General features: G+C 30.0%; 1 protein-coding gene across 1 annotated transcript in view; it reads left to right on the top strand.

Moving 5' to 3' along the window:
• The first annotated feature begins 11,944 nt into the window (after positions 1 to 11,944).
• The window catches only part of LOC129983559 (17-beta-hydroxysteroid dehydrogenase type 6-like), a 28,129-nt gene continuing 27,355 nt past the window's right edge, over positions 11,945 to 12,718 (top strand). Inside the window, exon 1 of the mRNA XM_056093083.1 lies at positions 11,945 to 12,024. Coding sequence (XP_055949058.1) covers positions 11,960 to 12,024 — 65 coding nt within the window. The 5' untranslated portion in view covers positions 11,945 to 11,959. The remainder of the gene's footprint in view (positions 12,025 to 12,718) is intronic.

Below are 12,718 nucleotides of genomic sequence, written 5' to 3'. Positions count from 1 at the left end.
GAAATATATGAAGAAAAAATATAGTTATCATCAAAAAAAAAAAAATGTCAGACTCGAAATTTTGATGAATCTTTACGTTATAGACCTTCTTCAATACGAGAAGCACATCTTTAGGATTATGTCTATCCGTCTATTTGTGAACACGATAGTTCAAAAACGCTTTGAGTTAAATGGATTGAGAATAAAATTTGGAATAGATTTTTTTTTACTTCAAATTTGTAGACGAATCTTCACGTTATAAACCTTCTTGAATACGAAAAGCACATCTTTAGGATTATGTCTATCCGTCTATTTGTAAACACGATAGTTTTTCAAAAACGCTTTGAGTTAAATGGATTGAGAATAAAATTTGGAATAGATTTTTTTACGTCAAATTTGTAGACGAATCTTCACGTTATAAACCTTCTTGAATACGAAAAGCACATCTTTAGGATTATGTCTATCCGTCTATTTGTGAACACGATAGTTCAAAAACGCTTTGAGTTAAATGGATTGGAATAGAATAAAATTTAGAATAGATTTTTTTGCGTCAAATTTGTAGATATCTAAGAAATTTTAAACGTAATCCTCAGAAAACCTGTATCTCCAGCTACCTTGGTACAAAAGAATATAGTAACTACAAAACATAGGTTGATAAAATTTTGAACTAATAATAGAGATTCTTATCAAATTTGGAACCAAATCCGTCAAGGAGTTGGCTCTCTGTAAATCTGTACTTTATATTCATGTAAATGCAATAATCCAAAAATGTAGCAACTTAGGTAAATGAAATTTCGTTCACAATTTTATCATCTAAAGTGTAGATTTTTCACAAATTTTGAATCAACTCTGCCAAAACATTGACCAACTATCAATCTATACTGTCGCATGCATGCAAGCGCGATAACTCAAAAGCGCAATGATTTTAATAAATGAAATTTGGTATGTGATCATCTGACTACAATTGTAGTTATCTTCTGATTATAATTCGATTCTTAAAATTCTGAATAATATAAAAAGTACAGGTATAGATATTTTTAGTGTAATAGTAAGTTTTAGTATTTAATAAAAGTAAGCTAGTTTAAAATATAATATATGCATTTTTCCGAAGATCTTATTTTTTTTTCATTAAATATTAATTTTTCAAAAAATGTTACAGATAGTAATCTGAAATTTTTACTATTTTTTTTTTGGATAAAATATATTTAAATGCAATTTCGAATATTTCGCTGAAGTAAAGTGAAAAATATTTTTTCGAATTATTATTTTTTTTAATATTACTCCTGACCTATTTAAGATGCCTAATATTCGACATCCCATTTTTATAGGTATTTTTAATATCTATAAATTTTTAATTTAAATCTTTTTTTCAACCTAATAGATTTTTATTTAAACGTAAAAAGCCGGTATCTGAACGTCCCTCCATTCCATTCCCTGTAACATATCCGAGTGCAAAATCAGAGGGTTGTTTTGAATAACCAATTCAATAACTTAACCCAATAAAATTGATACTATGTATATTTTCTAGAAAGAAAGTAAAATTCGATTGAACTAAACCGTAAATTTGTACTCTTGCTCTATTCAACAAGATAAGACGCCGTTTTGGAATTTTACCATCATGGAGTTTGTGGTATAACATGTACTGTCCAACGGCAAAACACTGATTTCTTTTGAAAGGATATTAATGCAACACAAGGAAACTTAATATATGAAACACAACAAAAGATAGAGTCGCAACTTTCTAGAAAATATAGAATTTGAAAGGAAGTTAACTCTTACAACTCCTCTTGATTTCTTGCAATATCCTGGCAAAAAAATCAGGAGGAGCTGTAAACGCTTCAAATATTGATATTTTAATAATAATCCTCGAAAATCCTTCAACTTTGCACAAAATTTTTTCCACTCAGAGGAAGGAGATGACAAAATTTCAAACTACTATAGTAAGCAAGGAAATATAACAGAGTAAGTTTAAAGAATTGCCGTCAAGACAATTGTCACAATTGCCGATTCTTTTGCGCTAGAGAATGTCGTGTTATGGAAACAGATATGAATCTACGACTTTCTGATTTAGATTTCTTAAATGTCAAAAATGCAACAGAGAAAGAAGTTAAGGAAATTCGGAGTGTTCTGAAAATTCCTCTGCTGGTAAATTCTCTATACCACCAGTAGCAGGAAAAAAAAAAAAAAGAAAGAAAACTTCTGAGAGGTACTTGATTGACAACCAGAATGATGAGCATAAAAGATGCGCTAATCTGAAGACCACATGAGATTTAAACCTGATAATCGTTCTATGGTAGCAACACATCCAGCAAGCAGCATTAAACAGAAACAAAAAGTAAAAATTTTGCATTGTCAACATGTACATTATTTAAACACAGATGAGAGATATTCCACTTCTTACATAAAATCTAATATTAGTCCTATCCATTTAAGTGCACCCTAAGCCTTGATCCCAAAACTTTATTATGAACCAGGATTACCACTGTGATGCTGGTACGGGGAATTAGACAATCCAAGAATTATCTGGCACTAGCAAAAGTTTTGAAATCAATATGGGATCGAAGGGATCCAAACTGAGAAAAAGAATCTTTTTCAGAAACAAGAGTTACCTACAACTTGGGTGAACAAGGATGGTCCATGACCAATCTAGAAGAATGTTATTCAGACTGTTCCCCGCGTGCAGTTGGATGCTAATCATATTGCAGGCCCCTTGCCCCTTTACGAATCGGAACCTTTTTCTTTTTTTTTATTACAGCCAGTTACCCCGTTACCACAAAATTAAGAAACAATTACCACAAAAATTAAGTCAATTACCACAAAGTTAAGTTAATTATAAACAGTGATTATTGTGACTGGGTATTATGCTCATTAACTATCAAAATTTTTGCATAAAAAAACAACGACCAACGGAAGTTCAAAGAATCTTCAAACTGTTTGTAAAAGGCTTGGGTGAACCGGAGTTTAACCCCCCTCTTCGCCAAGTTGCGATAACGCGCCAAAGCTGGCAACCTCCAGACTGGCAAACCTATTATATTTTGCCTTTATAAAGGCCTTATCACACAGCCAAATACCGTCTGCACTAAGCCCAGGAAAAATTTCGCTTTGCGGTCCTAGAATACAATAGAAGCATATACATCTATCAAAACGAAATGCTCAACCCCCAAGATAACTCGTTATAGAGAGCAACCAAAAAACTCAAACGGAAAAGAACGAACATCCCCCAACTAACTGACCCAGTCACCAAACTTCTAGCACACACAGATGCTGAAAAAGCTGAGCTAATTGCAAACCAGCTGGAAGAGCAATTCAACCTATATAATCTTAGTGATCCAAGCACAGAAAGCATTGTTGAGAGATCAATAGCAGCATACGAGCTCAAAAACCTTGACACAAACTACCTCAAAGTAATGCCATCGGAAATAGTTCAATTCATCAAGAAAATAAAAATTAACGAAGCCCCAGGTCCCGGTGCAATAACCAACAAGATGCTCAAAAAACTACCTGACAATATCATTATCAAACTAAGCCTCTTAGTAAACGAAATCCTAAAGCTCAAATACTTCCTTAAATGCTGGAAAATTGCGAGAGTTATCCCTATACTTAAACCTGGAAAAGACCCCTCCCTGCCAGTCAACTACAGACCAATTTCCCTACTCCCAACCCTCAGCAAACTAACTGAAAAAATAATCCTCACAAGATACTTAACACACAGTAAAGAACTTGGCATCTCAATCCCACAGCAATTTGGCTTCACGGAGAAACTCTCCACCACTCATCAATTACTCCGCATGATATAATTCCTTCATGAAGGAAGGAAAAACAAAAAACCAACAGCAGCCATATTCTTGGACATAGCAAAAGCATTCGATAAAGTTTGGATCCCAGGCCTAATACATAAATTAATTGCTTACAATTTCCCCAAAACAATAGTTGACATAATTAAATCTTACCTCACGGACCGATATTTCACAGTGCAAGTTAACCAGACGGATTCAACAAAAAGAAAACTCAGAGCCGGGGTACCCCAAGGCGGAATTCTGGCACCTGTCATATTCCTACTCTATCTGAATGACATACCCCAACAAAAAGACATCATGATAAGTCTCTATGCAGACGATACTGCAATTCTCTCCCAAGGCAAAAACCCTCAGTAAACAATCATCCCCCTACAAAATTACATTAATAATCTCGAAAATTGGCTAACCCGCTGGAAAATAAAACTCAACGTGGACAAAACAGAGGCAATCTTATTCTCCAAGAAAAATAATAACTGGCCCAAAATCCAAATATACAAAACTGAAATCAGCTGGCAAAACGAGGTCAAATACCTAGGAATAACACTAGATAAAAACTTAAATTACAAAACGCACATAAATAAAACAAGAGAAAAATTTAATTTGGCTTTCAGAATCCAATACCCGCTAATTTGCAGAAATTCAGGTCTGTCAATAAACAATAAAGTCCTCATTTACCTAGCATATCTAAGACCAATACTTACTTATGCATGTCCGATCTGGGCTGCTACGGCGAAAACTAACCTACAAAAAATAGTCGCACTGGAAAACAAAACATTAAGGATTGATAGTCAGGGCCAGATGGTTCATCAGAAATGCGGAAATCATTAAAGCTCTGAACATCCCCCCAATCAAACAATTCATCCTCAAACAAGCCCAAAACTTCTATGGAAACATCATAAATATAGACAACCCCACCCTAAGTAATCTACCGACATATGATATAAACGACACCTGCAACAAACGCAGACGTCGCTGTGCCCTTGCAATTTAAATTGCAGACAAATAATACATAACCCTTTTTTTTTCCCACACACAAGAAAACAATACTTCCAAACTAAAATAAGCCATGTATGATGCACTGTAATTACTAAGGTCAGTTTCATATCACTCCAAAGTTAACCATTTTTAGATTTACGGATAGTGGGGCCGAAAAATGTGTGTAGTGACGTCATGTGGGGATTTGCTGTATGGTAAACCTAAAACAGAGGTGTACTTTATGGCTAATTTATCGCTCTTTATTCGTTTTTTCTGTTTGGTGAATATCTGTAGTTTACACATTTCGTTAGTGGGATTCCTGTTCATACATTCCATACATTATATCGTGGGATATATTGCTGTTTCATCAATTTTGTTAATTTTTCAGTAATAATGACAGGTTTACGTACAAAAAAAAATCTAATAATTGCATAATGTATCTGTATTGGTATTTCATAGATTAAATTGTGAAAATCAAATTGAACACAGAAATATGCTAAAAAAGCGATTTTGTGAGTTGGATGTGCAATTAATTTTAAAAATAAAAACTTCACTATTATTTATTAATCAAAGCATTAAACAATAACAGAATTATTCATATTCTTCAGTTCCCTTAAATGTACTATATAATGTGCTGAACAATATTTCAGAGGTAAGAAAATGAATTGATCCTTATTAACTTTCACAACAGCAAAGAATTAAATAATTTTTCAACTGTATGGAAGATGTTAATTACATATTTTAGAAATTCAAAAATTATACCATTATTTTAAAAAAAAATTAAAGATTTAATCTGATCAAATACAGTTCACAAAAAGAAGACAATTCACATAAACATTAATAATTTTTTTAATTCTGAAAATAAATTTTCTTAGTTTTAATGACTATCTACGGGTGTCAATATCTCTTCGTCTTAATTATTGTACGAATTTCTTCGTGTAGCATTTGTCTTTAATAATGAATATTCAGTGGATTCCAAATAGCCGGTTTTTGATGAATAAAGTCGATCAAAACCCATTTTTTATCACACGACCATAGAACATTTTGGAAATGTGTTTACAAATTAGTTTCATATTGGCGACAATCGCGCCATTCTTGGCAACTACGTCAGTACCAAAGACATGCACGATTGGTTGAATTTCGTTTGCAAACAATCTTTCCGTCGCTATCGTCTACATTTTCAAGCAGGTTTGAAAAAGCTCACGATGACGGAAAACTTGCTTGACCGGTTGCTTGCGGGTAAAAACGGAAAATTGCCCACGAAAGTGTAGACGGTATTTGCCCGTGTGATAAGGCCTTTAGAATGATTTTGGGATTACAATATCCATTTGGTCTTTCTGTGCAGCCTTTTTGGCATATTCAGCTGCTTTCTCTTTTCCGCATATTTCAATGTGAGTTTTAATCCCATTTCATCTACTGTCTGTCATTTCATAAACTAGTGAATCTGTAGAACTTCAGCTCTCAAGAATTGAATAAATTTGATGATAGTTAATGGATATTTTATAGAAACTTTTAATTTAATAAATTTAAATAATAATATTTTATAAACTTTCTATAGCAAACAACTTTTTTTTTATTATCTTTATTGAATATAGAATAAGAAATGAAATAGTTTCTTTACTTAATATACAAATGAATCTAAATTTTTCAAGGCAGATTTTTTAAAAATTTCAAATGCAATTTAGTTTCTCCATTGGTATATTGTATCTAATTATTAAACAATATAGCATTGTAGTTTTATTAGAAACAAAGAATTTTTCAAAAGCATACAATATATTTCATCATTTGAAGAACTTATTGTGCTATTTGACTATAAGAGGCAGAAAAAAAAAACTTAACACAAATTAAAAAAATATAATGAAAATAGTTATTTCCATTTTTTTATTAGTATTTATATAAAAATATGTTCTTTTCTATGAGAAGAAATATTATATTTCTATAATTTTATATTATTTATTTTATTGTTTTACAATAAAAAAAAAAATAAACACAAAATAAAGTTGGATGGACACTCTTGAAGAAAAGTAAACAGAATGAAAGTAATTTGATTAAAACTTGTTTTTAAATATTTACATAACAGCTCATTTTTGTGAGGCAGTTAAGAAAATAATATATTTGTTTTCATTAGGTTTGCTTCGAAATCATTAAGGAAACCAAAATATGAATGATAAGCATAGATAATGTACTCTCAATTAGCATTGGAACCATTGTGCATTATATATGTAATTTTCATAATTTTGCTATAGGTATAGGAAAAATATTTATTCACTTAAAATATAGAATTGTTACAGTGTTAAAGAATATAGTAAAAATATTTACAGATTGGTTACAGAAGGCTACACTTTGCTGAATGCCTGCTAAAAATGTCTTTGGTAAGTGGTTAGTGATTAAAAAAATAACTATAATTTGTTATTTATTTTACTGAATTATATCGGTAATTCTCATAATTTATAAGACTAACAATGAAAAACATTTATACATGAATATTTGACCGAGTTAGTCCAACAAACATTGATATTGCATAATAGGAGATGCTTTGGATGTAGAATATTTTACTATATAACTTTCAAAAATCAAATAATAAAAACAGCAAATTATTTAGCATGTAACTAAATTGAAATACTAATATGAAAAAAAAAATTTGTCTATTGAATTGATATATTTGGCTCTAATTTACAATGTAAAATTTTAATGAAAGGAATTAACATTATCAAGAGGGTTTTGCAATGAATAGACACATATTAAATGCACAAACTACATATAAAATGCTAAGCAAAATGTGTAAACTTTATTAAGAATGAGAACAACGCATAATATAAAAAAAAAAAAAATATTACAACTGAAAAACATAGATACCATAATTACAATTTCAGGATCAATAAAGTAAAGAAAGCGACAAGAAGGAAAAATTTACCTAAGTATTTTAAACACTAGTATATCTTCTCACAAATCATGTGATGTGTCGCATTTTATCGTTAAAAAACGTTCTAAGATTCAAATTGCCAATACTACAATTGATTTTGAATAATCAATTTTTGAATACTTAGTACATTCTAAAAGAGACACTATGAATCTATGTGTGCAATATTTTACTTGGATTTTTTCTTTTTAAAAAGAATTTATCATTGCATAATTATTTTTAGAAACTATATAACTGCAACTGGCTAATGGAAAATAAATGTAAAACATATGAAGTTCCCAAATAATGTCTTAAATTGTGTTTTTATGATATGAGAACATGATACAGTTTTGGGAATGAAATTTTTATTTCAGAAAAAAATTGGTCAGCTATATCTTTAAATTGGGACTGCAGAAAATGCAAAATATCAGAACACATTCTAAATCCATTCCAAATTTATTCTGTTTGAGTTTATATTCTGAATTAACAACATTCTAATCATATTATAGAAAATACTTCTACAGAAAGATTATATCAGGAAGCATATTCTATTTAAAGTATATATATTTCAGATGCTTCAATTTGTCAATGCCTTTTGTGACTATCTATGGTTTAAAAAATCCAAATTTTAGTTTATTACAAAATTGAAATGTTCTCATGTCAAATTTTAAATTTAAAAATATCAGTATACATTTTTTTTTTTTTTTTCCGTTCATGGTAACATATTAAGACAAATAGAAATGTGAAATTTAGGAATTATAAAAAAAAAGACATACACTGTTCTGGGAATATAAAGGCAAATATAACCATTGGCAGAATATTTTTTTTTCTCAGACTATAAAGATATTATATCCATACAATCATATAATAGGCACATCTTTTTTACTTACTGCAGAAATAGTACATGTTAGATGTAAATGAAAAATATGTTTCCATATTATTGAGAAATTTTTCTGTAAAGGAATGTTATCATATTACAATTAAATTTTTTTCAAAATCAGTAAATTACCAGTTTTGAAGATGATGTATTAATGGAAACATTCGTCGGGTCAAAAGTACTTTTAAATGATTTCAAGATTCATTAATATCAAGAAATTCAGAACCCTATAAAAACAGAATTAGTAATAATAATAAAAAAAACAGTAGAAAACAAGTAAAAGCCTGAAAATGAATTGTCTGAAATATTGCTTTTGGTAAAATAAATGGTATTTGTATTAAATATCCATTGAATAAGATGAAGGTCACTGAAAAATATATTTTAAGCTAATATGTCAACCAACACCTTGCTTGGAAAACGCATCCTTCCACTCCAGCGGAAAACGATTCAATTGAAGCGGGATAAGTGTTGAGCTACAACTCAACATTTAAAAGACAACGTTTATCCCTGCTGCCCCTCTCGGTCAACGTCCCTACCTGTCGAAAGTATGGTTTGGGATGGATTCGCCCATCCCATAGGGATAGACGTTGCGATTGAGACGCTAGTTCTGTCCACGACAAGAATACTGCTAGACATTCGTCTATGTTTACGGCGGGCGTTATAGAAACAGGTTACTGTAGGAAGAGTTCATTTCGCAGAGGTAGAAATTCATTCAAGTTTCTTACATTGGCACGTTTAGCGCCAAAGTGGCGATATTTGGTATTATTGCATTTAATTCTTGAAAACCAATTTAAAAAAATAATTCACTCAGCTGAAAATCATTTGCATACTCGGAATATTGAAAATATCCGGCATTCCTGTCATATGTATACAAAGAACAAAACAAATCAAATAGAAAAACTGAATAAATATTTGTATGTCTAACGACTACACAAGAAGAAAAAAAAAAAAAAAAATTAAGAAGTAAAATCATGCATGACAAAACATTAATCGTCTTCATTTCATTTGCTCTAAATTTATATAAGTTATTAATATCAAATTCTCCGCAGCAAACGCGAGGTAATCTAATTTAACATAATTAATCGTAATTTAACATAATTAATCGTACTTATTTCATAAATTTTATAAAAGTGCTTTTATTTTGTTTTAAAGTAAAATGCTCATTGTTAAATAGGTTTGAAACCTTTCCAAATTTATATTTATTTTTCTGATGTATATACTATTTCCCGAAACACAAAATTAACGATTACCACACTATCAATTTTCAGATTTTTAAAAATCAAACTGTGATTTGTAACTTATTTTCAATATGCACAAGCTTTTTACAGCATAATTAATTTCGCAAAGTTTATATATAAAAGTATTCTGAATTTGAAGATAATTCAAGTGTTCATTCATGCACGTGCCAGATGTCCCAGATTTAAAGGAACCCAACTAAATAAGCCCAATATCGCTTTACATTATTCTACGAAAAACACGGTAAAAGTTTGTTTTTGTATTCCAGATTACCATTTATTCATTTCCCCCGGCTTGAAAAAGAAATACAATTATTTCAAAGAAAAAATTTTCTCACGAGCTGTCAATTCAAATAAGAGTGATAAATGAGCTTTTCCTTTCAATGTATCCTCGAAGCAATAAAGGATCCAAATTCCTGCATGCATTTTATCATTTCGGGGTTGAAAATTCTTCACTCCTAATGTTCTTCACATTTCTATTCAAAGCCTATCAATACCGTTTGAGAATACATATCTGCTACCGTTTTACTATCACAATCAGTGCACCTGAGTAGAAAGGAATCTCGTTAAATACTTTAATCCTTCTAACTCACATTAACGTGCATACAATTTTTAGATTCTTGGAATCCTAGTTAAGAAGGAAAGCTATTGAAACTACAGAGAGGCGAGACAACAAGTCTCAATAAATGACTATTTTTCTTTATTTTATTGAAAAAAAAGTAATGCGCTACCTATAATATAATATTTTTTCATACCATTATATAGTTGAATAATATTTAGCGATAAAAATTTAATAGAATTACTTCTTAATAATTGCATATACTCATTCAATTCCAGAAAAGAAATTAAATCGTTTTAATCTCTAAATATTTTCATATAGCATAATAGAATCACTATTTTGAATTTCAAAGTAATTCTTTTTTTTTAAAACTATAAATACAATTTCTCATAATTATTATTTAACACTAAGAGCAAAAGGTTAAAACAACGGGGTTTTTTTCCCCTCCTCATTTTTTTTTTATCTTGGCAATGATTGTGATAGTAGATAACTAAATTAATTATACCTGTAGATTTAAGGAAATTACTCAATAATTTCTATGAAAATAAAATACTGAATTGTGAAATATACTTGTTTAAAAAATAATGGAATTCAAAGTTCCCTGCAAGAACTTTTTTTTAATAAATTTTCAATACACTTTTCAAATAAAAAATTCAAAATGAATGATCAATTTATTTTACTTATACAAACAGCTGAGTATAATTTGCTTTAAAAGTTTGAACTGTGCATTTTTTTTATAAATATAATCTGAAATGGATTTCTATATTTTCCAGTTCCATATATCGATCAATTCAAAAGGCGATCTTATTTATGCTAAAAAGTTAAATTCTAATTTACGATAATTATTTTATTAAATTTCAGTTTATAACATTAAATAAAAGTTTTTGATCCAGAAAAAGCTATAAAAGTATATATATAATGATATTTTAAACTCTAATTTCAATTGAATTAATTTCCAAGGTTTTATCTTAATTTAGCCCATAGTAACTTCATGCTAAAATATTCTATTATTTCCTGATAAATATTAGAATCTATTGTTTCTTTCTTCGTTTCACTTTCTACAATTTAAAGTATTATCATAACAATTATAAAAATTAATTAATCAGCAATTAACTAACTAAATTTCATGCTTTAAATTTAGTAAAATCTGCAAAATAAATAAATAAAACAGACTTTAAAAAATAAGGACAATCAAAACTATGTTAAACTGAAACTTTTGATTATTAACACAAACATGAATGGTAGAAATCAAGAACACATTAATGAAAAAAATAGAAAATAATAACAATGTATTAGAAACAAAATGTATTAGACTAAATACAATTCCATTCTGCTATAATCTATAATTGAATAATCGAAAAGAAATAAAAAAGCAATTTTAAAACTCACTTTTTATTTATAAAATATATTAATTATGATTAAAAGAATGCAAAACTATATTATTTTAAAATGACAAAACTAGCAGAGATCGAGTGACAGTTGTGTAGTTTCTTAAAAAAATTCTGAATCACTGTCACATGATTCCGTTTCTTCTGAATCGGAATCCGATTCAGTACTTCCAATTTGAACTACCAGTTCGTCTACTACTTCCTCTAAAATTCCATCTTTTTCCCAATAAGAATTTTCAAGTTTTTCCACATGACGGCAATGAGCCTCCCATTCCTCGGAAGACACTCCTCCCAAAGCATCGCACAACAGATTCTGTAAGTTTTCTAAACTTAAGTCTCCTGTTATATTTCTCTCTTTGATGAGTCTTTTGACTGAAGACCAAACGTATTCAATCGCATTTAAATCGCAATGGTAGGGGGGAAGTCGCAAGACATAATGCCCATTTTCTTTTATTATGCTGTCAATTTTATATATGATTTCTTTAGGGCGATTCCTATCAATTAGCGAATACAGTTCCGCTTTAATCATTTTCATATCGCATTCTATTCCGTTATTAATCAGCCAATCGGTCATTTCTTTCTTCGTACTGTATTTGGTAGGTGTCGGATTTGCAACTTTTGTGTGATATGGAGCATTGTCCATGCACACGACACTTTTTGGGCGCAAATTTGGAATGAGTTTTTCCAACACCCATTTCTCAAAATTTTCATAATTCATTTGGCCATGATAATCACCAGTTTTAGTTGACGCTTTGTAAATTAATTGAGCGCCAGGAATAAATCCCGTGGACGAGCCAGCATGCACAATGATCAATCGATTTTTGGAATTTACATTTATTTCGGCTCCTGAAATTGTATCACTTTGCCAGCATTTTCTAAATGTTAGATTACTGTCGACCCACGTTTCATCAATGAAAACTATCTGGCATTTACTTTTTCTGTACTGCCTCATTTTTCGCAAGTAGTTGTTTCTCCAAAACACAATATCAGGTCTTTCGATGAGAAATTT

The sequence above is a fragment of the Argiope bruennichi genome, chromosome 9 (genome assembly GCF_947563725.1).
Source record: "Argiope bruennichi chromosome 9, qqArgBrue1.1, whole genome shotgun sequence".
NCBI lineage: Eukaryota > Metazoa > Arthropoda > Arachnida > Araneae > Araneidae > Argiope > Argiope bruennichi.
The sequence above is the reverse complement of the archived record's forward strand: the minus strand, read 5'-3'. Positions and strand labels throughout refer to the sequence as shown.